At 39.6% G+C, this 26,233-nt stretch overlaps 1 protein-coding gene across 2 annotated transcripts; it reads right to left on the bottom strand.

Annotated features, from left to right (window-relative positions):
- Window positions 1–223: 223 nt before the first annotated feature.
- Window positions 224–18,927, bottom strand: LOC125878617 (leukemia inhibitory factor receptor-like). 2 transcript variants are annotated; one of them, XM_049559930.1, is made up of 19 exons: window positions 18,771–18,927; window positions 18,478–18,668; window positions 17,395–17,546; window positions 15,486–15,633; window positions 15,303–15,355; window positions 15,092–15,197; window positions 14,876–15,002; window positions 13,842–13,978; window positions 13,584–13,729; window positions 13,323–13,476; window positions 13,164–13,225; window positions 10,908–11,130; window positions 7,149–7,328; window positions 6,954–7,055; window positions 6,689–6,847; window positions 5,740–5,868; window positions 5,494–5,587; window positions 5,313–5,364; window positions 224–3,317 (listed from the first exon to the last, which is right to left on the bottom strand). In XM_049559930.1, exons 2-19 carry the CDS (start codon window positions 18,569–18,571, stop codon window positions 2,835–2,837), a joined length of 2,601 nt encoding a protein of 866 aa, XP_049415887.1. In that variant the 5' UTR covers window positions 18,572–18,668; window positions 18,771–18,927; the 3' UTR covers window positions 224–2,834. The 2 variants fall into 2 exon arrangements, with proteins under 2 accessions (XP_049415887.1, XP_049415886.1); XM_049559929.1 differs by having other exon boundaries at window positions 15,092–15,355.
- Window positions 18,928–26,233: the final 7,306 nt, after the last annotated feature.

Genomic DNA, 26,233 nt, shown 5'->3' with positions numbered 1-26,233 from the left:
TTTCCAAGTAACAAAATCTTCTAAGGGCAGGTTAGACATGTCTCATCTGGCTGCTGTGACTCACAATTACAAGAAAACATTTCCTGCTTGTTACTCCACTTGGGTTTCACAATTATTACTGCAAAACATACTGTTAGGCAGTAGCATGTCTATATGATGTTGCGTTACAGAGGGTTTGTGATTTAGCATAGGAGAGAGATCAATACCCCAAATGAAGACAGAATAGTTTCTCATATTTTATTTGTTTCACTTTCAGTGCATATCACGTAAGGACATACAGCAGTTGACAAATTAAATGCATTTCTGTAACATATATATCAATTCATTCTGTTTTATTATACAATATAATTCACAGTGTTATGCTACTTTATCAGTGATCAACAACAAGACTAGCAGTATGTTTATGAAGATTCTAAGCCATCCAGGTCATGGTACACCCAGAGGAGTTGCTTTAGTTTCTTAAAGATGTTAAAAGCCCTAGAACTGCTCAAGTTCGAAATTCAAACAAGACCAACAACCAACCACAACAGCGAAAAATGAAAAATCAAGACACAGAGCAGGTCATCCACACATCAGAAGATTGGGAGTTCGATCCCCAGTTTATCTAGCCCATATGTAGAAATGTCCTTGGGCAAAATACTGAACCCCAAATTGTGTGAATGGTTAACTGAGTGGCACCTCTGCCACCAGTGTATGGATGTTTGTGAAAATGTGACATGTAGTGATGCAAGAATAGAGAGGCGCTATACAAATGCAAGTCCATTTATTATTTCCAGTAAGAAGTGCACAGACCTATATACTGGGGAGATAATTCAACCTCTAGATCCAACTCTAAGCAGTCTACTGACATCTGAAGGACATAGGACACTCCTTTGGGGACAGCTATGTACACGTATTGGAAGGAGAAGACAGATTGTTTGAAAGAGGAGCGAGGCAAATTGGAATAACCACCACCCAACAAAGAAAGCCTTCAGTTTATGTGAGCTGGTCTATATGAGACATTCCTTCCCAATCAGTTTAACACCCATTTACACCTTAAACAAAGTGACTCTAACAGCTCATGTGACAGGCAAGGGCACCACCTATGCGTGAACTCAACATGTAGTCGTTTTTCAATGTGTAAGGGCCATGTTGAACTAGAAAAGAAGTAGTTTGTATGATGTGTTGTCCAACTGCATCTGAAATCAAAAGGGTTTATAGCTGTTCTGAAAGACATTCAGTTCATCAGTGAGACTTTTTTGCCAAGCAGGATAAGCTCCTGGATCAACATCCCACATAGCGTTCCTGGACCAACATTGAAATCAACCAATCACAGCCCTCTGACATCATCAGTGTGCTGCTCCTGTGCTTCTTTCAAAGATTCTTTGCACCTCTTCAGAGCTAAGCCAGTTTTCTAAATTGAAGTTAATACAGTTGAACAAAATTCTCAGTAACACTGAACAAAAACCTTGTAAGCTGCTGCGGGGTTATTGAGTTCGCTTGCCATCTAGGTTGGCTATAGCAAGTAAGCTTGCCAATAGACTAAATTATTGTTCAGTAACAAAGAGTAGGATAATAGCATTTTTCCCTCCTTTTTTCCATGTTAATCCTGGATAAATTTGGTTAGGTTTAGCCAGGACCATCATCATCATCACACTGATTCTGGATTTTTTTTTTTATGTCGACATCAACCTAGTAGTGATGGTCCTGGATCAACATAAACAAGTTAACTTGGATCAACATGGCAATGATGTCCCTGGATTAAACAAATTAGGCTGGATGAAGATGATGGTTCTGGATCAACAAATTATCCAGGGTCAACATTGCAGTGATGGTCCTGGATCAAAACACATAGTTTTGAATAGGCTATTAAAAAGGAGGGGGAATGTGTCCCTGGCAGGTCTTTGCAACTGCAAAATGACATAACCCTATATAATATTATTGAATAATATTTTAGCCTATTGGTAATCTAGCATAGCCTTGTTAGCAACTCGCTAATATTATAGTCTATTGGCAAGTTTACTGGTTAGCATAACCAACTTAGTTAGCAAACTAACTCGCTAATCCTGCAATGGCTCATAAGGTTTTTGTCAATGTCAATTTCGAAAACTAGCTTAGCTCTGAAAAAGCACAAATAAATTTTGAAAGAGGCACAGGAGCAGCACACTGATGATGTCAGAGAGCTGTGATTGGTTGATTGCAATGTTGAAATGGGATATGGGATGTGGGATCCAGGGGCATGTCCTACTTGGCAAAATCACGTTGTACCAGTTGATAACATGAAAAGTGATGGAAACAGTTGTGTCAAGAATGAATGGGCAGCGGGTTTCCAAAGCTATTCAGCCATCCAACAAGTACTTCTGACGGAGTATACTGGCACCTTAAATGACTCCACAGAGGTTAAATGCCTGGGACTCTCCACTAGTTAGTCAGAAACTAAGAATGAGAAGGCTTAATGACTTGAAGAATCTAAAGCAAGCTCAGTTTCCTTTGAGTAAATGCTTCTGGATATAACCAAAGAGTCTATGAGACAGTGCTTTGAGATAAATGGTCACATCAGCATATAAACATGTTCACAATGACAAAGCTAGCATGTTGATGTTCAGCAGGTATTTTTTACGTTGGTAAAAGGTAAAGGGCCTTGAATGTCTGTTAGCTTTTGAATTTATAGTAGCCCATCAACTTGTTGTTGAGCTCTTTCAGTCGAGACCAAAGTAGTGGACAAACAGACATTGCCATCCCTAGAACAATGCTCCTAGCATGGCTAAAAGTAGGCTTAAAATAACACTGTTATGTGTTCACGTTAAAGTTCCTTTTTGTGGCTACCCTACTCACACAAGCTATGTATTCAGCAGTTATCTGGAAGGCGACTTTGGTAACAAAATGTAAGTGGAGACACAGGACATTGGACTCCCTGGGTCCTCTTCTGTCTGGTTCATAGTGAAGATCTCTGTGTGACCCTGAGGCTGGTATCCACCAGAGCTAATCTCTAAAGATGATCCCTCCTGGAGCTCAGGACCTGAGTAAGACTGCTGATCTCCAGGCTGCATCGTCAGGTTGTATGACAGGTTTGGAAATAAACTTCTGAAGGGAGAAGATGGTAACACTGACTGAGAGGGGATGGTTGTAGTGGGTAAGGGGAGGGGTGGTGGGGTGGACTTTTTCAGGGGCTGGTTGTAGTAACCCTTTGGAGTTTGTGCAAAAACAAATGGCATGTTCTCCTGGCTGATATAACCATTTACTGTTGATCCTTCACTACAGTGCAGCTCCGCAACATCCACGATATCTTCTTCACTGTGGTGATACTGATCCACATAAAGAGGACATGTAAATTTACCCTGGAAAGAAAAAACAAAGACAAAATGACCTCAAATTAATTTAAAGATAGGTGGTCTGAGTGTGCAAAAAATGCAAATAATCTCTGAACACCTCTATAATGCTCCATAGAAGAAACACCAACTTTTATTTTCATTGAATATTAGAGAGTAGTAGGGCTAGCACAGCATTTCAATAAATTTGGAAGACTCACAGTCAAGATAAGAGAGTGTACAGCCATGCTAGCCAAATACTAATTTCAACAAGCATAGATATATATAATCATAGATGATTCATTCCTGTGGCTACTGTGCGTCAACGTCGCTGCTATCTTGGGGAGGTCACTGCCGGCTGGCTAGTACTGTTGTGTATGGAGATAAGTCTTCAGCAAACTTGGCGTGCTCACTCAAAAGTCTCAAAGTGTAATTGGGTGCCGGTCCAAAAAATAACAGTGTAGTAGAAAAACCCGACAGCACTCACTAATAAGTATAATACTTTTTAATATTTTGGATTGCACAGCAGCAGTCGAATGGACGCGTTTCAGCTCATAGCCGTCGATCAGCGTTAAATGGTTTGTGGGCATGTGTCCCTTTCAACAGAAACCTGCTGGTTCAGATTAATATTAAAAACAATGGGGCGTCAGTGACTTAGTGGATAGAGCAGGCGCCCCATGTACAAGGCTGTTGCTGCAGCGGCCTGGGTTCGAATCCAGCCTGTGGCCCTTTGCTGCATGTCATCCCTTCTCTCTCCCCCCTTCACACTTGGCTGTCCTATCCATTAAAGGCAAGGCATATATATATATATATATATATATATATGTATTGGTCTATCTTTTGATATTGTATTGTATTTTGTGCTCCAAGATTTTTTCTGCTTTGCTGTAATTTTTTGGACCGGCACCCAATTACACTTTGAGACTTTTGAGTGAGCACGGCAAGTTTGCTGAAGACTTATCTCCATACACAACAGCACTAGCCAGCTGGCCGTGACCTCCCCATGATGGCGGCGACATTGACACATTGCTGAAACGGGCTGAAGTCGTCAACGAGGAATCTGCTGTATATGATATCTATGTCAACAAGCATACATCCTCACATTGACAATGTTAACATGCTGATGTTTAGCAGGTATAATGTTTATCATGCTCATCATCTTGGTTTAGGGTGTCTGCATGCTAATTAGCACTAAACACAAAGTGCAGCTGAAGCTGGTGGTTTTGTGGGTATTTGATCATAAACCCAAGTATTGGGAAAAAATTAACCTAATGATGAAACCAGAGTAAACATCACCAAAATTATTACAATTAATCCTGAAGGAGACATGGCTGTGTTTGTTAAATTCCATGGCAATCCATTCAGTAGTTGTTGAGTCATTTCACTCAAAACCACAAATATCTACCTCTAAGATAAAAAAGAAAAAAGAAAAAAAAGAAATCAAGGGATCATCAAAGTTATTATGATCTATCTTCTAAGGATCATAAATGCTTGTACAAGATCTCAATGCAATCCATTTAAGAGTTGTTGAGATATTTTAGTCTGAACCAAAGTGGTGGACCAACACACTGGCAATGTCATCTACAGAGCCACACTGCTAAGATAGCTAAAAACGTTCAAAATCAAAGCATCAGAAGCAGAGGAATCCTGACTTAAAGTCTCTTGTATCGTCAAGAACCAAAAACACAGGATCCCACGCTTCCCATAATGCCCCACGGTGGCATTTGTCATTAGACCATCCCTACCTTTTAAATGCCTACGTATTTAAAACTTTACACCCCAAGTTTCTTACAGTCTTTCCTTCAAAAATTTCAAGTCAGTCTGAGATAATATTGATGACTGACTATCGATCACTGTGAATCATCAGGGGTTTTTCTGAGACTTTAAAAAAGCTCCTTGCAGAGCCACAGAGGACATTACACAGCAATGTCCTCAATTAAAGTAATACCCCTTATGACAAATAAGCTGATCTTCATGTGTAAAATTAGTGGAGTGCCCCTTAAAAATTTGCTTGTGAGGACCTACCGGTGATGTCAGCACTGGCTTTGGGACTGGAGGGTAGACCTTCTGTTTGATACTGTTGGATGTAAGAATGCATGAAAATAAATCACACAGGTAAGGCAACAACATGCATTCATTCAAATGGAACCATCAGAGGCAACAACTGAGCAAACTGCACAGAAAATGAATGTACTGATTTGCTTACCATGTCCAGTGTCTGAAGCAAACGATAGTGAGGAGGGTAAGGAGACCAAAAACAGTGATGAGGGAAATGACGACTGCACTGATCAAGTCATCACCTAGAGAATTTAGACAAACAGCCCAGATTAGGAACAGGAGTAAGTCAAATAAAGTAACAAATGCCTGAATGATATGTGTTAGCATAGTTTTACTAAAGAAAACTGATTTGTACACAAGGATAGTGGTCTAGAAGAGACGGGAAGCAACATACTCGGAGAATTCAAGGTGGAAGTAATGGGTGTATCACCACATTCTCCAACAGCTGTCTTTGCCTTCACTGTGAATGTGTAGGTACCATTCTTAAGGCCTCTTGCTGTCAGGCTGGTGGCCGCAGGATCATCTAAACCAGGCACAAGAGATCATCATTACAACTAAACACCCTGAACAACCCCCAAGGTCCAAATTAAACACTATAGAGTGCTTTTTCAGTTAGTTAAGACCCAGTGTGTAAGATTTAGGGGGATTTAAAGGCATCTGGTGATGAGGATTGCAGATTGCAACTAGCAGAAACTAGAACCAGAATTCCCTCAGTGTTCATAGTTCAGGAGGTTTTTAGTGGGAACCGAATTATCTACAGAGGTCTCTTCCTCCGAAAAACAGACAAGGTGATTTGAAACGGTAAAGTCACTGACTACAGCAGTTCCACGTTACAAGTGTTTCTCCTACCCTGTTCAGCTCATCAGCATTTGAGGTGAGAAATAAGCAATGTTGTAACAGACTCTTGGTTCATATTTGATCAGCGCTGCCTAGTTGGACAGTTTGACCACAGCTCATAAGCAGTGACTGAATTTGTTCAATTTTTGCACAAACGTCAACTTGGACTTAGTGATGAACGTATTGGATTTTGGTGGTCATAGATCAAAGGTCAAGGTCACTGTGCCCTTGACCATCTCATTCTCCTGAATGTAAGATCTCAAGAATGCCTTGAGGGAATTTCTTCAAATTTGGCACAAATGTCCACTTGGACTGAAGAATGAACTGATTAGAATTTGTTGGTTGAGGTCAAAGGACAAGGTCACTGTGACCTCACAAAACACATTTTTGGCCATGTAAATGTGTTCTAATATCTGTGAAGGTGTCTACAGAATAAAAATAATAAGTCCTGTATGTTTTTCTGGTTCTCTAGTCTGTCACCAGAAAATAAAGGTGTGTCACAATACCTGTGCTGAAACTGATGGCTTTGTTGTTGTCTGTATAATATAGGACATAGCCTTGGATAAAAGCAGTCTGCTCTCTCAGAGATACAGGGTCCCAGAATACCACAAAATCGGAATCCTGCTGTTTTCCCTCACGGATTTTAAACAGGCCATCTTGTATTCCTGTGAAATCGTATGAAACGCTATTGAAAAAAGTGTGATTTTATGACACTGACACATATATTAAGCAAATAGGGCTCCACAGAAAAGTCAAACAATTGAAACTTACTTTCTTCGCGGACATAGCCCTCTCTTCTGTCTAGTAGCACAGGGGCTCCCGGGGTGCAGGCATATATGGACAATGAGTATCTCACTCCGTCCTTGAAGTTTTCTTTGGCAAAGACATAAGAGATGAGATGTACTGTATTGTAACATAGGGAAATGTAATGTCACATAGAAAACTATTTTGTAGAATAAGACTAACTTGAAAATACAATGGCGTTGCTCTCACTGGGAGACACTTTCAGCCACTCCACAATGCAGTGCCCTAAAGTAGGACACCAGTCCACTATGTAGCCACAGCTGGCTACAGGACTGGCAGACCAGGACAGGTTGAAGCTACCATTGCTGCCAATGATCCGAGAGGTGTTCACTCTTGTTCTGTCTGAAAATGAAATTCTTTCAAAGTTAGTTTTGACATAGTTGCAATTAATTGGCTGTTATTTGTAGCAGAGATTCACGAAACTCGTTATAACCTAAGTGCATTGTGAGTCTATTTGCCATTTTTGAGGTATTGTGCATTTTCGCTGTGTTCACTATTATGCTAAAGCAATAAATACAACAAATATATACAGGTCCAGTATGTAGGATTTAGGAGGATATTTTGGCAGAAACAGAATATAATAAATTTAGTATGTTTTGTTTAGTGTATAATCACCTGAAAACTTGGAATCATCAATTTTTTGTTACTTTAGAATGAGCCATTTTTATCTTCAGAGAGCAGGTCTACTTCCATTGCTATGTTTCTACAGTAGCCCAGAATGGACAAACCAAACACCGACTCTGAATAGGGCCATTTGCATTTTTGTGTTGGCTACCATAGTCAGCAGCCCCTCCGTGACAAGAGCCTTGGAAGAACACTTTTTTTTTTTTTTTTTTTAGCATGAAACTGTTTTATTCAGTGTTTTGTTTAAATCTCCTGGTCTGTTTTTTTGTTTGTTTGTTTGTTTGTTTTGTTTTGTTTTGTTTTTGTTTTTTTGGAGGAAGAGACCTCTGGTCTCTTGGATAATTCATCTAATGCTTAAAACCTCCTTAACATCTGTCAGCAGCCTGTCTCAAACATGCCAACAGCATCGGAGACACACTGATTTGCAACGTGAAATTATTCAGTGGTTTTGTGGGTTTAAATCACCTGTTTTGGTCAAAACCTCCTGAACAATGAACACTGAAGGAATTCTAACCAGGACACATTTCAGCTGGATGGAATCTGAAATCCTCACCGCGATGCTTTTCATGCTACTGTATATCCCCCTAAATCTTACACACTGTTCCTAAGTAAGAAAGTAATTATAATGTATGAAAAAGGGGTGGGATTGAATAATGTTACTTCTTTGTACTCATTTTTGAACTTGTGGTGATTTCTTCATCACAGTGTTAAAGCACTGGTTGATTTCCTTTTTAGCCAACTGCGTTAGCAATTAGCTTGCCTTGTTTTGGTAAATTTAACGTAGCTTACTGCTTACAGTAAAGATCTACTCCCTCTAAAAGATTTCTTATGACTCAGATATAGACACTAACTCACGCGGTGAACATTTAAAAGAACAGTGTGTAAGATTTAGGGGGATTTAGTGGCACCGAGTGGTGAGGATTGCAGATTGCAACCAAATTTCTCCCTGTTAGAATTCCTGTATTGTTCACTGTTCAGGAGGTTATTTACCAGGAGCTTAATTATCCACAGAGATCTCTTCCTCTCCAAAACAAACAGATTCAGTGATAAAACTGGTCAAATCACTAAATAAAGTTGTTTCATGCTACAGATTAGGGTTTCTGTGACACTGTTTAATATGTTGGAGATTGGCTGCTGGCATAGCACCTTCGAATGCGTGCTCACCTTTTGTCTATGATAACTTTAGATCCACGCATTCAAGAGGCTTTTACTGAGAGCCGAATTATCCGCATAGGACTCCTCCTCTCCAAAATAAATGGACCCAGTGATTTAAGTCAGTAGGAAGCCTTCAGGGTTGTGATCAGAGGCCATATTATCTCATTTGAATCTTGTAAGAAGAGAGAACGCCTTCGGGATATTGAAAAGATGCTTCCAGTACTGGAAGAAGCATACAGATCCTCTCTCTTATCTGCTGATTACAATAAATTCTTAAAATTAAAATACGCATATAACACCATCCTTCATAAACGAATCAGCAATGTTCTGTTCTTTTGTTTGCTTGTTTGTTTTGTTTTTGTTTTTTGTTTCTTGCACCCCTGACAATATTGCAGACTGAAATTTCTCAGACTGTATTCGGTTGCTCCATGTATCCTCTGTCCTGTTTTGTTTTTTCATGCAACAATGTCAGGTGCTGTGTGTATTGTGTATGCATTCTTTGTATTACGAAAGAGTTAAAATAAAATAATTCAAAATCAGTAAAAACACTGAATAAAGCATAAAAAACATCAGTGTTTTTTGGACCCTGCTTGTCGCGGAGTGGCTGCTAACCACGCTAACACGTGAGCGACTTGAATGGCCCTATTCAGAGCCAGTGTTTGGTTTGTCCATTCTGGGCTACTGCAGAACATTTTGGGCTACTGATGCAATGCAACATGGAGATCTCCATAGACAAGGACCTGCTCCTTATGTAGATATTGGCTAATTCTAAAATAAAGAAAACTCATGTCGGTGAAGATTCTCAGTCATCCAGGTGATGGTAATGAACTGAAGAACCTTCTTGGATGAGAGGCAAAATGTCTTCAAGAAACGCAAGCAAGTCCAGTTGCCTACGATATAGCACTTACGAAAGAAAACACAACAATTCTTATTTTCACGTGATTATAAACTACAGAAACATACTTCTTATATTGTATTGTATTTCTGCAAATATATCCCACTAAAGCCTACACTGGACCTTTAACATAATGCAGTATTATTTTAGCCGCATGTAGAGTAAATAAACATAACATTTAATGCTAGTCAATGCAGTTCAGGCATTTTTATAACTGCTAATTTATTAAATCAGAGTTCTACTGATCGAAAACTGACGCCTAATTCAGCAGAAGACCTCAGTAATATCAGTAATATGAAGTAATAGTAACATAAATAACTTTAGGCATTCAGATTTATATGACATAAAAGAAAACATTTAGTCAGAAACACATTCTCAGCCTAGGTCCACATGTAAACTAAATCTGCACCCAACCATAGTGGGATTTAACGGATTTATAGTTTTGGAACTGTCTACATATCATGAACAAGACAGCTGGTAATGTCCAAGTGGAGGGCTGGAAGGGATCTGTGTTTATAGATACCATATTTAGTCAAATAGTGCCCCTTGGCATCCTGCCTGAGTTTGTCTCAGTATGGTTTTCCCTCAGTTTGCTTCTGCTTTCCTGTTTGACCATGTAATGTATTGGATAACTTGTTTACGCATGTTGATTACTGTGCCGCTCACTTTAGCTATTCTTTTTAAATTGCGCCATGAGTGACGTCGCACACAATCCACTCACATGACTCACAAAAAACGGATAGCTTTGCCAATCACAGCCTCAGTGATGAATAAATATTGCACTTGATAAACTGGATGTTTCACTCCCATCAGTTACAAATGTTACTTCACTACAACTGCAAACCACCATATGCTCTGCCCGCTAGGCTTGGGCATATTATGAGGCAATGGGCCCTTGGGCAAGGTAATCCATCAGTAATCTATCCATGCTGTGAAGAGTTGTTGCAAGTAGACCCAAATGCAGAACACAAACCAGGAGGCAGATTAAGTTTAAAGTCCCTGACACACCAAACTGACAGTCGGCTGTTAGTGAATGCTGGGCCATCGGTGAGTGTGTCACCCTAGTTGGTGTAGTGTGTCGCACACCATTGGCTTTTGGCAGCCCGTCGGCTTTTGGGGTTGATACTGTGGGTTTTATGAGCTAATTACAACTAGGTGTGTGGTAAACTGGGAGAGGAGATGAGCTGATTGGCAGCCAGGTATGCCTCCAATGGCCAGGATAAGACTAATTTGTGTTAGCGTCATACCTGAATTGAGGCTGGGGATGGTGATGGTTGATGGCGTTGAGCTGCCATTTATATTCCTAGCTGTAACTGTGATGATATAGTCTTCATTGGTGTCCACACTGAGGGCAACACTATGGTTGTTGTGAGCCACTGTGGTTCTGTTTTGTCGTTCTCTCTCCGTCGCCTTTGCCCAGGTCACTTCATAGTCTAGGATCTGTCCATGACTCCGGTTGGCCAGCAGCATCTGTAGAGAGGTAACAGGACTTAAGCTTACCTGCCAAAGCACACCAATGGAGATCAACTTTGCTTTCCAATAAGGCATGCTTTATAAAGTTGTAACTAATAGCTGTATTAATGGTTAATACATCATTTACTAATGTTTTACAAATTAGTTTTAAGACACTCATTACAACAACTTTTGGTATTCCATGGTGTGAAAAATCCCTGAGGCTAATTAGTCATTAAACAAGTCGTTAATAAAGGGTAATGTGCCTTACTTTCTAACCAGCCATCTAGTCTGCAGTTATAAATGTTAGTAAGTCATTAATAAGAACTTTCTAACAAGCAAACAACAAAAGTCAGTAATGTAAATTGTAAATATTAATATGCCTATAGTTAAGGGTTTTTACAACAATCTATTGAGGGTGACCGATTATGCTTGGGTAGTAAAGTGTTACAAGTAACATCCATTCATAGAAAAGCATTTTTTAAGGAAGAAGTACTTTTCATGTTCCTTTTATAACTGTCTACATTTACCATTGTAACAAGTAGTCTGCTCTAAAAGCGGGACTTCAGGGTGGAGAGCACGTGAGGATCACCTCTACAACAGATGCCAATGACAGAGCTAAACTCCCCCAAAAATGTATTTTTAGGTGTTTTTGGACTACAGTAGCCTAGAGAGTAAAGAAAAAGACCCTCCTGATGTTCCAATGAACAGTAATGACAATTAAACGGCTGCACACACACAAACACAGCACAGAGGTACCAGCTTCTGACCTCATGACAGCCACAGCTGCTTGCTCATGTTAATGTTCAAGTTACCAGTTTGCTACTGTTAGACTGTTAGATGTTAACAGTAACATTACAGTTAACAAAACGAGTCAGCAGCCGACCTTTGCATTTACATTTAAGTTATGTTAACGATGATGAGTTAAACTCTGCAACAGCTCAAATCATGATACTAACATTAAACACTTAACTTATCTATAGTCAGTGTTTTATGCATCGCAGATGTCCCCTAGTTTAGAGAGGCAGGATGAAGTCCAACACTGAAAATAAGCAATGTGCTGTGGATGGGGGTCAGCAACAAAACACACTCTAGCTATGTAAAAAAAAAAAAATAAACACAGTATCAGTTTAAGCAAGACTCCACTGACAAAAACAGTAATTTTAGCTTACTGAACACAGGAGCTGCTGGTCTACCGCTGCTTCAATGAGTCGGTTAGTTTGTGTTATTGTGTGACTTTGGTGAAGCTGAATTAACCCTTCTATAGGCCAAAGTCACACAATAAAATAAACAAAATAACAGTTCAAGGCAGTGGTAGACCAAAGGCTCCTGTGTTCAGCAATGTTAAATCACTGTTTTTCTCAATGGAGTCTGGCTTTGAAGAGCTCAATATGATGGCTTCTTTTCCTGTTGGAAATCACTATCTGACATTAAGATAAAGTAGTGGAAATACTCTTAATATGGAGTACACTTAAACCGACATTGATTTTTTTTTGGGTGGGACTTTTTTAGGTGGCTAAAATACATTCCACAGCAGCTGCTGTGGATTGCTGAGCTTCCATGTCAAACTCCAGCCTGCTCCTCCAAACCGGGGGCATGTCGACAGAAATCTACTGTAGCTATGTAATATACTGTTTATGGATAAGTACCCTATACAGCTCCACTTCAAAAAATGAACATGTTCTAGTAGAAATCCAAAATACAAGTATAAATCTGAAATTGAGCATAATAGGTCCCCTTTAAGTCCTCAACTGTAAATATCAGTAAGTTATTGAAAATGGATTTAGGTTTGAATGCTCTGCAGCACTTTTCCAGAAGGTCAGAGGTCAAATGGTGAAGTTGAAGCAGGCTACCTGATGCGCTACGGAGCTAAAAAGACAAGTGTCCTGCTGGAGGAGGGTAAGCAGAGAGCCAGAGAGATTTTTCACAACCATATAACTGATCTATTAAGCACTGCTATAAAATAATTCACCACCCACAAATAAAGCCATTAATTCATAAAGCCTATATAAAGAGCAGCTTATTAGAAAGTGGTATCCACTCTGACTTACTTTCCAGATGGCTGTTATCTGGTTGTCATTCATCTGCATCCAAACATCAAGAGCATCTGGGACTGTGGAACAATGATGACCAGATTTGTAAACATTATCTATGAAACTGCCATTATGGGTTAAAAGTTTCAAAGTTTTTTACGTTTTGTTATTACTTACCATCACCCCTTGTGTGGAAGTTGACACTTTTGCTCCAGTCACTCCATTTCCAGAAATGCTGTGCTGTTCCACATCGTACTCTCACATTATATGACCAATTTGGTATTAAGTAATTTAAAACTGCAAAATTAAGACCAACTCCAAAGATTTCACTCTGGTAACACAATACAGAGAAAAATTATGTTAGTGTAGTTCAGAAAAGGACTTACTTTAAAAAAAAACTTTGCTACTGTCTTACCCTCCTTTCTTTTGTCAACTCACTATGGTATTTTTTTCAACATGGCTGATGTTTACTTGGCATGTTATATTGAGATTATAGTACTGTTGCACGTTCCACTCCCACTTCAGGCTGACATTTCTGGCATTCACGGCTGAAGCTGTCACTCCCTGTGGAGCAAACATATGCACTGAAACAAAAGACATAACAACAGTCAGCTGAATTGAATTATTTAAATATGTCAGTGACTAAATTAGCATTTTAGCACATATACAATAATACTCATTTGTATAAACATATACCTCTTTTAGTCAGGTCTGCAGTGTCTGAAAGATTCACCTTCCCAAGCGCATTTTCTACTGTCAATGTCCAGTTTCTCTCACCAACATCTATTCGCTCTGTTTTAGAGCATGTCCCCTTCGACGGATCCTTACATGGACTGAAATACAAATGCCAGGAAAGTCTAACATTTCCTTTGATACATATAATTTGCTTAATTCTTTTCCATAGCAGGAACAGGCAATCAGGACTACACCTCCAGTATGGAGGCAAACAAAGGCCACACATTAAAGAAATTGTAAGCTACTGAACACCAAATCCATCCATTTGTTATTCGTGTTTATCCTCTTAGACAATTTTTGTAGTGGATAAATAGTGGTACTGGGGCTTTCTGGGGTCCGTCACATGATGCCCTATGGCCCAAAAATACTTTTTCCCATTGACTTACACTGGAAAGTAGAAATCTGTTAATCAGGGGATATATTTTTTTGAGTGACACAACCCCTACAAAGTGGCTCATTTCACTATCAGGATTTAATCCATTTGGTTTGATAACATTTCGGAAATCTAGAAGAGTCGCAAGAATAAAGTCAGCAGCTGCACCAACCTGAATCGACCAGCTCAAACCCTAGCTCTGGGGACCAGATAGCCCTGACTCCCCGCTGAATCAGCACAACTTCTGTTGCTGCCGTTACACAGGTTAGGCTTAGAACTCCTGCTGGCCATCAGCCAGCACTGGGGTTTGTGCTGGCAGATTTGAGCAACTACAGCTGCCAACCGAAGGTTCATCTCTTGACAAAGGTTCGTCTCTTGCCTTCTCTCCTCCCAGTGAAGCAGTCCACAGTGGTGGGGAGTAAGGCAGAGGGACCGCAGTGTGGCTAGTAAGCTAATTCTTGTCACATCTGCAGTCCAATAGAGAAAGATAGAGGGAGTGGGGTTACGAAGGGCTGAGCTGTGCGCTGTGTGTGACTCTACAATAAGATTCAAATCTTTACAGCCTTGTTTGCTTCCATACTCCACATGTGGTTACACCTGTTTTACCTTTATCATAGCCTACCTCCCAAGTAGCTGATACTTTGTTTCCCTCCCTATCTTGCTGCAGGATGTTCTTCCTACTGTCCAGTGACATTCAACCGATGTCAGATTTCGGGTTTCACACTGAAGGTTACTGTCCTGAGGTGGGTCTGAGTGAAGAAAAAAAACCAGTGTTTATTAACAAGACAAATATAAGACTCCAAAATCCCCAATTCTGCACAAAATAGGTCATACTTACAGCCAATGTAAACACAAGCCCCATCAAAATTTGTTACTGTTTCACATTCCACATTAGTGCAGCTGTCTCCTGATGGACGATCCAGGTGGACAGTCAGGTCAAATATCTGATTGGTGATTTTAGTAGGCTTTATTTCAGTACCATTCAGATACATTTTTTTAAAAACTTCCCCCGCAGGCAGAACACAGCAGAAGGTGAAACTACTGCCAACCTTGAGCCTCCTGTCCCATGGAAAAACCTGTGGCCTTTTTGAGGGGTTCATCTCTGCAAAAACATGATAATGGACATAATAAGGACAACAAGCAGCTGAAGAAGTGTCATATGTGAAATGTGTAATGGTAGTTTGAATGTTTTTAAAGGTCAAAACAGGGAGTTAAGTAAGCTGAATATTAACCAGGAAGGGTCCTTTCTTGTTTCCATGGGCTTGTATGGTTTTTGTATCGGGACCTGAGCCTGACTGAAGCGCACTCCAATGCCAAAGAGGATGTCCAGTTCCAGGAGTGAGTAGATTCTATCTGCTCGGGCTTCACAGGAACTTCAGCCTGAAACATTTTCAAAATCAAATTACAGATATGTCCTTTTGGCTAGTCCAGAAGCTGTGGCTATAGTTATGGAAGACAGCAACACTGGTGCAAAACAAATTAAAATAACACTAAGGGTGGTTTCACACCTGTCCTTTTTGGTTCGGTTCAATTGAACTTAAGTTCGTTTCCCCCCTTAGTGCAGTTTATTTGGGCAGGTGTGAACACAGCAATTGCACTCAGGTGTGCACCAAAACAACCGGACGGAGACCTTCATGAAGAGGTGGTCTCGTTCCAGTTAAAAATGTACCCTGGTGCAATTTGTTTGTGGTGAGAACATGTACCAACTTCGATCCAAACCACCACAGTCATATTACGCATTGTTTGGGTTAATCAAGCATTAGCATGTTAAAGTCCCGGAAGATTATTAATGTGCGGCTCCTCCTGTACTGCCTTTGAATGCGAATTTAGCACATCCAAATCCAATGCATCAAAACATTGTTTTCTAGTTGGAGCCGCAACTCGTTTTCAAACTGTATGGTTTGCCTAAAATGATCAATGACAGCAATATAGTCCATGATGACCAGAGCTAATATCAACCCACGTAGTTGTCCCTTCATTGTAACCTTAGAAAGTGTTGCATTTATCTTGCAAGTGTACTCCTCTTCAACATTTTGTTTTCTTACTGGATTTTTCCTACATGGAAATTCTGACCAATCAGCTTTCTCACGCAAGGCATTTTATCTTGTCCGCTTGTAAATGCTGCCGTGAGAACACAAATAACTCTAGGCAATTATGTAACTTCGTAACAAAATTAGTCCCTGTAGGACCAAAGCAAGCAAACTCTAGGTCTGAGAGCACCCTAAGGGTCTTTGACATCTGCAGTTGGGTTCCTTTAGTCCTCTGATACTTTGTTGCATTTTAGTTTTGGTTTGGCTCCTGTTCACATTGCCTTTTTGCAAATGAAACAAGAGGAGTAAACATGAAGATCTACTGACTGACAGGTAACTGATTGGACAGTTTTGGTGTTTGTCATCCTGCATTATCAGTGCATCATCAGGAATCACTGAGGAAATCAAATTCTGGTGGCGGACAGAAGTTTATGCTTCTGAAGTGTTTATGTTGATATGTTGAGAAATAACTGATTGTAAGCATTATTATTAGGCTATTATTAAACTGCAAATCAACGGCATGTTATGAACAATGACTAACACAGAGACAGGATGGAAAAAAAAGGCATCTTGTACAATAATGATTCGGGGTTTAATATTGTGGGATCACTGTCACACACTTTAATGGACTTAATGAACTGACAAAGTACACGGAGTCGTATACAACGATGGCAGTTTTAATAGTTTTTTAATCTGGGAAATTATCCTTACTTATTGGCATATTGGCTTGTATTTATGCATTAGCAGAAACAGTTTATGGGATATACGTGGCATTTGTCAGGATCAGTCATGAGATTGCGGATAGATTTCACAATCAGCAGATGGATTTATTATTGATTTAGTTGTTGAAATCATGCTAAAATCACATATCTGCTATCATAAAATCCTGTGGTTGCTTTGTTTCCTTTAACACCACAAACAAACAGTACCCAAGTCGATTTGGAAGTGGACTGAGACCCACCTTTTTCAGTGGTCTCGGTTCGGTTGTTTGGTCCCCATCAGGGTTCGATTGACAACTGTCATACCAGCCCAGACAAACTTTACTAACTGCACAAAAGCACCTGAGTTTGTTTTAACTGAACTAAACAGGTAGGTGTGAATGCACCCTTACATAATGTACTTGCTCGTCTGCTATCAGAACCACCAGCTCATAGATCAGCTCATCCTGTACTGCAGAGCATGAAGGCTCGACTTTCCATGTCACGTGGATCATCTGGCTGGAGCTGCGAACTGTCAGATTCTGAGGTCCACAATGCATGACACCTGAAGAAAAGGAACATAGTACATTTTAAAGGATTGTGGTAGAGAAGGTATTCAGATCCTTAACTTAAGTAAAAAGTACTAACACCACACTGAACATACTCAGTGACAAGTAAAAGTCCTACATTAACAATGTTACTGTAAAAGTTGGTAAGTATAATCAGAAACATGTAATTAACATATTAAAAGTGAAAGTACTAGGGGTAGGGGAAAGAAAAGAAAAAAAGATACAGCATAGTACCCCGATATTTTTGCGTGGCAATATCATATCAATACACAAACTCATGTTGATTTTTTATGATATAAATTATTAATATTACAAATACAAAGTAAACTTCTGGTAGCCTACTAGAATAATAAAAATCCTTTTCTGTCCACTACATACATTTTGCTGCAATAAAATTTCCTTAAGTCAGATGAAAGGACTTAAAACTTTATCTTATTAGATAAAACAGATGTTGACAAAGTTTTCCTTTCAATATTTACAGCTGAAAAAAGGTAATAACTTGCAATCTATTTTATCACAATACTATAACAAGTGTGCTTTGAATCCAATTGCAGCACTCCAGAAGCCAGTGACAGTTGGTAATGACCTTTATTTATAGGCTACATGGAGTAAAAAGGAACTTGAGGCACAGGCAGACAGAAAAGTGTATGGCAGGTGAAAAGTGCCCACTGTGACAAATACACAGCATATCGCAACACATTTAAAATCACAATAATATCGTATTGTGACTTAGTATCCTGATAATATTGTATCTTGGATCATCTGGTGATTCCCAACCCTAAAACATACCCAATGCAGACTCTAAGAAAAAACCCCTCAAATTTCTTAAAAATAAATAAGAAATGACTTAAATGCTTTCTAAAAATATATGCCAATTGTTTTTCTGATACCTGCAGCCTATTAGAAGTAACAGGAAAACACACTCACCATTGTGTTGGCCATTTCCATCTTGTATGCTCCTCCAGAACAATGAGACCAGTAATATCCATGTGATCATTGTAATTCCCCTTACAATGACCATTTGTGGCCAATTGTTGTTATTTCCCTAAGGTCAGCTTGGCTTCATGGATTTTGCACTGTCCTCATAGAATTAAACATCCACTGATTACGTTTGATACCTGTGGAAATAAATGTCAGTTTATGTAGTGTCAAAATAATATATACTTTATTAAAGAGCATATTCCCAAGGCTTTTTTATAAGGATGAATCAAAATACTTACATGAGGAAGTCCGACTGGTTGTTAAGGCTCTTACATAGGAAATAAATTTAATTTGAAGGCTAAGAATCTAACAGAAAAAGTCATAGTGTCAAGTTACTCTCTGAAGGAGCACTCCCTTTGAAAGTAAGGGCAGTGACACATGCTTTGGAAATCCATTTGCTGCTTGAGCGCATAATGATTGCGAAATCCATGTGGATTTCAATGCAGGAAATGGGGAGGCTGCCTTCTGGTAATCGTGAGTCACAGTGGCCAGATGAGACATGCCTGACATGCACTCACAATGTTTTGGTTCTTGGGAACTACTTAACAAAGAAAAAATAGTTTCAGTATCTCTGTGTGTCGGGCGGTTATCAACACAGGAGTACAACTCCTCAGATTAATCCCTGTGGGTCAAAGCTGTACAATGGAGAGAAATACGGAATTTATACAACTTATTGAAAATGTTTTCGTAAGAAAAACACTTATCAGTCTTTCCTGTTCTGTTATCCAGACAGTGCTTTACATAAGGCAAACATGTCCACACAGCCAAAAAGCTCTTATTGGTTTCAAGAGACTTAAAATAGATACAGTTGTTAGATACTAAATTCCAAATGTTTTCTGTCCACTGTCCATTAGTCCACTTAAAGGATAACTCAGCATTTTTCAACCTGGACCCTACTTTCCCATGTTTTTGTGTCTAAGTAATGAATGGGAACAGTTTTTTAAACTGGTCCAGTATTGAGTGAGGGGGCTGCAGCCACAAAACAAGCTGCAATTTTACCACGTGGGGCATTTGTGCAATGTCAATTTACATCCACTAAATGTACTTGTTTTTGCAACTGACAGGCTCAGATTGTTATTCTGAATGTCTGACAACATTATGAAAAGGATCTCTACAGAGAAAGACCTTTTTGTTCAAGATTAAGATCCTCTTTGTTTAACCAGAAACAGCTCCGGAATCACCATCGCCATACCCATCAGAGTCAACAGAAACAAAATAAAACTCACAAAGGCCATTTTTGTTTGTCTTTCCGTTGATCCAACGATCACCAACACTGGTTTACAAAATAAACTCTTAATTCACCCAGTTAGATGTGAAAATATGCTGCCTCTATACACACTAAAATTACTGTTTATTTAAATGGCGTCTAGCGGGTATGGTGATCGTGATTTTGGGGCTGTTTCTGATTAAACAAAAAGGATCTTACTCTTTAACAAAAAGGTCCATCTGTGTCGGGATCCTTTCCATTATGGAAGCCCATTTCTCACAAAAAATCCTATAACACCCGCTAACATCTGGCTTTTGCATTTAATGGGAAAGGTTATGATTGGCATTCACACCCAAGACAAATGACTCTGCAGTAGTCATGTCATTTCCGGGTACCAGTTCCAGTCAGCTCCAATCAGCAGTAATGAAAATTCGACAGCCAAATGGACACACAAATTTGAACCCCTTTGCTGGCGAGATTCAGTGACGGGCTGCCACAAATAACCGTCTGTCTCCATCCAACCAGCACTCAAACATCATTCCAAATAAGTCAACATTGAGATTTAGGGAGAGACTGAATAAGTAAAAGATATAAAAAAGAAGTAACTTGTTTTCTTGCCCGTTTGTGATATGGAAGGTGACACACCAGTAAAAAATAAAAAGAATGCATACTCATTTAGTCTGGTCTACAATGGGAAAGGAGTCTATAGCCTATTTTAAGTGGGTGTTCCAGCATTTAAAAAAAAACAAAAACACTTAAACATGCCAATTTTTGTAGAAAAGGGGGATTAGGAAAACAATCTGAGCCTGTTGGTGGCAAAAACAAGCACTTTTAGTGGACTTAAATTAATAGTGCACAAAAGCCTTGGGTAGTTACACTGCAGCCTGTTTTGTGGCTGCTGACTGCAGGGTTCTCACTCAATATTGGACCAGTTTCAAAAATGTGTTGTTTTCATTAGTTACTTAGACACAAAAACATGGGAACATTTGGGTCCAAGTTGAAAAATGCAGACGTTACCGTTTAAAGGAGCTGTTTGCAACATTCAGAGCATATCCTGTCAATGATTCAGAGTCTGGGACGAGACTCTTTGCACATGGTTCTCAACATGGAGGTGGCTGAGCCATTAGCTAGCAGCAAATGGTGTTAATTCAATAAACAACACTAAAAAGAGCAAGAGTGCTCACAGAGCTGGGAACCAGCGCTACATTTCCGTGATGACACAGTCCCGATATCAGCTATAAATAATGTATGACTGCAGTGAAGCACACACAGAGAAAGCATGATTTTATTCTCTGCTCAGGACGCATTTATTCCACTATATCTTTACATAGCAAATGCTTTGCTGCTCTATTAATACTCTGAATGTGGCATACAGAATCTTTAAATATGTTCTTCAGAAATGTTACATCTGTGGGCAGCTTACAGTCCAAGAGGAAAGCAGAAGAGGAAGCTGAAGCCACTAAGTTACAAAAATGCAACACACAGAATGCATTTCAAGGAAAATGTTCTCAGTTACTCGTAGTAGCCCAACATTTCATAATAGACAGTATCCTCATAACTCATCTTATGCAATGGGCTCTTCCAAACCAAATTCAAATACATAGCATTATTTGCATGATGCAAAAGGAAATTCTTCAAAATTGCCAAAACATCCACTTGGACTGAAAAATGAACTGATTGGTTTTGGTATTCAGGGTTCAAGATCACTGTGACCTTGCAACTGTCTCATTCTCATGAATGCAATATCTTGAGAAGGCTTTGAGGTAATATCATTTTGGCACAAACGTCCACTTGGACTCAAGAATGTACTGATTAGAATTTTGTGGTGGAAGGTCAAAGGTCAGTGACAGTGTGACCTCACAAAACATGTTCCTCCACATTAATTCAAGAATTCATAAATCATTATGACAAAATTTCACATAAATATCTAAAAGATCAAAGGTCAGTTTCACTGTGTTTCTGCAAAATCACTTTTCTGGCTAATATTCTTATCTCAGGAACAGAAGGAAAGACATTTAGTCAAGCACTGAATTTGTGACACTAATCTTGGGTGTCCACCTTGAAACTGTGCTGATTGTATAGATATTCTGTGCTGCCGGGTTGAAGATGTGTGTGAAGCATCCACATTTTCACAGACATGGATATAAACTGCATCTGCAACTTGACCGGTTTGCAGAGGCATACAACCACAAGGCAGTAATTCTAGTTTCTTGATATCTCTGGTGGAGTTTTACAGAAGACAACTGCCATTTGGATTAAAAGAAGAGTTCCATGTGTAGGCTGCCCTATAGGATAACTGGTACTCATGAATGTTGATTGTGATATGAAGTCGTATTTCTACAATTGTTTTGTCACTTCACTGCTATCTATTGGATTTTAATGTATGGTATTTGTTCTGCCAAGGCCAAATGCTCTTTCTCTCCATACATCCTGTTTAAATAATTTAAACAAGAACATGGCTGATGATTACACAAGAAATACAAACCCAAACAGTACTCCTTCCAGTTAAATTGGAAACTATGTGTTAATATTTCGTTAATATTTGGTAACCTCATTCTTGTACTGTTGCTGTGACGCCCCTAAATAAAACCTGGCGCTACCTCCAAAAGTCATATAATTAGTTAAAAAAGTAATTGCTTACAGAAAGGAATAAGAAAACGTTTGGGGTTCACCAAAGAAGGAGACAGGAAGGACAAACTATGTATATTAGATTAAAATTGTACTCTTTAGCCACTCTTCATTTAGGCATTTTATGTGCTGCACACAGTCTAAAAACAGCTGGTAAATCCTTTCAGTTTCATTTGATTTCATCCATCTCGTCTGTAATTCCTGAATTAAAGATAACTAGGCTTCTAGTCAGTCAGACTTCTAGTTTAGTCAGACTTCTAGTTTAGTCATAAAGAAGCTTCTCCGTGAAGATAAGAACCTTTCGTTGTCCACACCTTGGTAAGGTGCCATTGCAGTGTTTCTTCAGTGTTTTTATCAGTCATCAGAGTCACACTGATTCTTGTGAAATACCCAGAAAGGAATTTGAGGTTTGAGAGCAGACGGAGTGGTGTGTGTGCGTGTCTGTGTGTGTGTGTGTGTGTGGTGGCTGGTCATGGGTCATGGATAGGCTGTGACTTGACACGCAAAGTTAAGTTGTAGGTGAGGCGGCAGACGGAGAAGTGAAAGTGTGGAGCTGAGGCCTTTTGTGGCAACATGGACAGGATGTGAAACACAGTGAGTCAATCACCACCACAAAGTGTATATTTACAGTAGTTTACCTTTTTAAAACATAGAGTGGATACTTGCTTCAATACCCATAAAATCCACAGTGACTAATCTGTTTAACTACAAATGTTGTGTCAGCTTATAGGAAACTCATCATTACACACATCCTGACTACTGACCGTTAAATAAAAAAAAGAAAAGAAAAAGGTTTTCCTTGAAAGGGGCTTAACTCATGATTAACAGTACTTTCCATGCCATAATGACAGTGCTATGCTGTAAAAACCTCTAAACCTGTATATAGGCCTAGTAAAACATGCAGTACATCTTTTTTCCATTAAGGGTGTCAGTCAAAACAAAAAAAAAAGACAGACATTTTTATGATGTCTTGGAATCATGGGAGTTTGTTATCTCCATTGTTTAACAACCACCAACCAGCTGAAACTTCTTCTGGTTAAGATTCCTTTAGTGTTCATTGTTCAGGAGGTTTTAAGCAGGAGCCAAATTATCTGCATCTACAAATGGACCAGGTGATTAAAACCAGTAAAAACACTGAATAAAGCAGTTTAATGTTACAAATCAGTGTTTCTCCTCAGCTGTTAAGCATGTAAGTGATGGGCCACTAGCCTATAGCACCTCCTAATGTGTACTCATATTTTTTTCTCTGATAACTTATTCACAAAGATTCTCAGAGTCCTCTCAGAGAGCTCCTAACTTAGCCTAAAAATTCCTAGCAAGGAATCTTAGCTTAAGAGTGATTCAGGAAGTTTCTGAGAGCAACTCTGAGCAAAGAGGGGAGAGAAACGTTTATCTTAGTGAGGAGGTGTGGTTGACCCTGTTGCTAGGTATGACGCAGTCTTCTAAAAGCTGTGATTGGTTGTTACAAAAAAAAGCGCTCCTAGTAATGAATGGACAGTGAAATGAACCGATCATAGAACTTAGACTGTAGGCTATTAAGAAATGTGTAATCGTGAAAATAATTTTATGTCATGATGATGAAACTCAGCAAAATTAAATTAATTGTTACACAGCTTCAAAATGTTTGAACGTACCTCATTCACATGCCGATTATTATATTGATTTTCTTACTGTTATGTTTACTCGCCCATGCTGGTAATTTTACTACTTAATCTATTTGATATTAATGGTGGACGCAGACTCAGCTGTCAGCAATTACTGTGATTGCTGGCCTCCTTGTAAAAAGCGGTTTGATTTGGCAGAATGACCAAAACAATGAATGAAATGGAGAGAAAAAGAATGAAAAAGCCGAACTGGACAGAAGAACAGTGCCTGCTGTTGGCACAGCTCGTGGAGGAGAACAAAGGAGTTTTAAGAGGGAAATTCGGTCCCGGGATCACGGCACAAGGGAAGAGGCAGACTTGGGAGCGTTGCCAGACAAATCAATGCGTCGTTCCCTCTCCTTTTACGCACAAGCGATGAGTGTGAGAAGCACCGGTACGTGCTGCAATCCAAAACGGGCGTTATTGTGTTACTATGCTGGGTGGGAAAAGTAAGCTCATCCCTGATGAGGTCAACCACAAACATTATCCCTGCACTATCAAGCCGGTAGCGTCTTATTAAATCACTGTCGTTAAATATACGGAGAATATCTCTCCTTCTTCTCTGTCTTTCCGCCATCTTCTCTGTTTAAGACACTCTTAGGCTTCTTCAAAGTCCTCCTCCCTCCTCTTAACAGTTTTTCACCTTAGGAGCTCTCTTAAGGCCTGAGATGCTTTGTGAATAACTTTTATCTTACCAAGGGAAAATTCTAAGAAAAATCTTAGAATTCGAGGAATTCTAAGATTTTTCTTAGGAGGTCTCCTCCTGTCTAAAATGAATGTACCCAGTGATTTAAACTGGTGAAAACACTGAATAAAAATCTATATATTTTCAGGGCTGCTCATCCCAGAGGGACTGCTAACTGGCTAATGCAAAAAAGCAAATGGTAAATGGACCTGCATTTGTATAGCGCTTTTCTAGTCATCCAACCACTCAAAGTGCTTTTTACACTATGAGTCACATTCACCCATTCACACACTACCATACCATACAAGGTGCCACCTGCTTCTCAGTTTTGTTTTTTTTTTTTTAAATCACTCACACACTGATGGAACAGCCATCGGGAGCAATCTGGGGTTCAGTATCTTGCTCAAGGATACTTCGGCATGTAGACGAGAGGAGCTGGGGATTGAACTGCTGATCTTCTGATTGGTGGATGACCCGCTCTACCTCTAAGCCACAGCTGCCCCAGATGACCCTATCTAGAGCCAGTGTGTGGTTAGTTTGTTCTTGGCTACTGTAGAAACATGGCGATACAACATCGCGGACTCTGTGGATGAGGACCTGCTCCCTATGTAGATAGCAATGACTTATTCCAAGATAAAAACTTTACTGAAGTTCTTACAAATCCAAAGACGTTGATATTGTACACCGATGAGCCAAAACATTAAAACCACTGACAGGTCAAGGGAATAAAATGGGTCATCTTGTTACAATGGCAGCACGGTGGTGTAGTGGTTAGCACTGTAGCCTACACCAGAGGTACCCACAGTCTTGGCTGGAACTTGGCTCTGACCTGTCAAGGCATGGACACAGGACCTCTGGGAGGTGGTGTCTGCAGATTTTTTAAGTCCTGTGTGTTGTGAGGTGGGGTCCTACGAATGTCCAACATGAGAGACGACTGAGGCTAGTGTTGCTGAGTATAACAACTCCAAGGTTCAAAGTGCTAACCCTGAGGTATTAGCAAACACCATTAGAAAGAAAGAGAAGTTGTGAGTGTTTGCCAGATAGGGAGAGTCTAACAAACATATGCTATCCCATTGCATTATAGCAAAAGTAGTATGCAGAGTTTTGGAAGCATGACCCAGAGACTGAGGCCCTATTAACACATGGTCAATATGTGGGTATGTTATCTGGATTATGACATATGATCATGGGTCTTTGTTCTTATTATCTTGATTTTCCCTGCTTTATGATTAGATCTTAATATGCACATGAGCTAAACTGAATTAAAAAAAAAACTGAATCAAGAATGTGGTCATGCTGTATTGATTGCATTTGCACCTGGCTAGGATCATAATGTGAGCCTGAACTCTTCTATATGTAGCCTGACTGATCCAATCACATTATAGTCCTAATGTGTTATGCACGCATTGGCACTTGTATTAAGGGGGTAGAAAAGTCAGGATATCTGGGCCTCCGCTGCACAGATTTGGTCTATTCTTTAATTGATCTGTCTCTGTCAGTCCCCCAACTTCATGTAAGTGCAATGATAAATCACTGGAT

This window comes from Epinephelus fuscoguttatus, linkage group LG18, assembly GCF_011397635.1.
Source record: "Epinephelus fuscoguttatus linkage group LG18, E.fuscoguttatus.final_Chr_v1".
NCBI classification, from domain to species: Eukaryota; Metazoa; Chordata; class Actinopteri; order Perciformes; family Serranidae; genus Epinephelus; species Epinephelus fuscoguttatus.
This window is presented reverse-complemented; position numbering and strand designations above follow the sequence as displayed.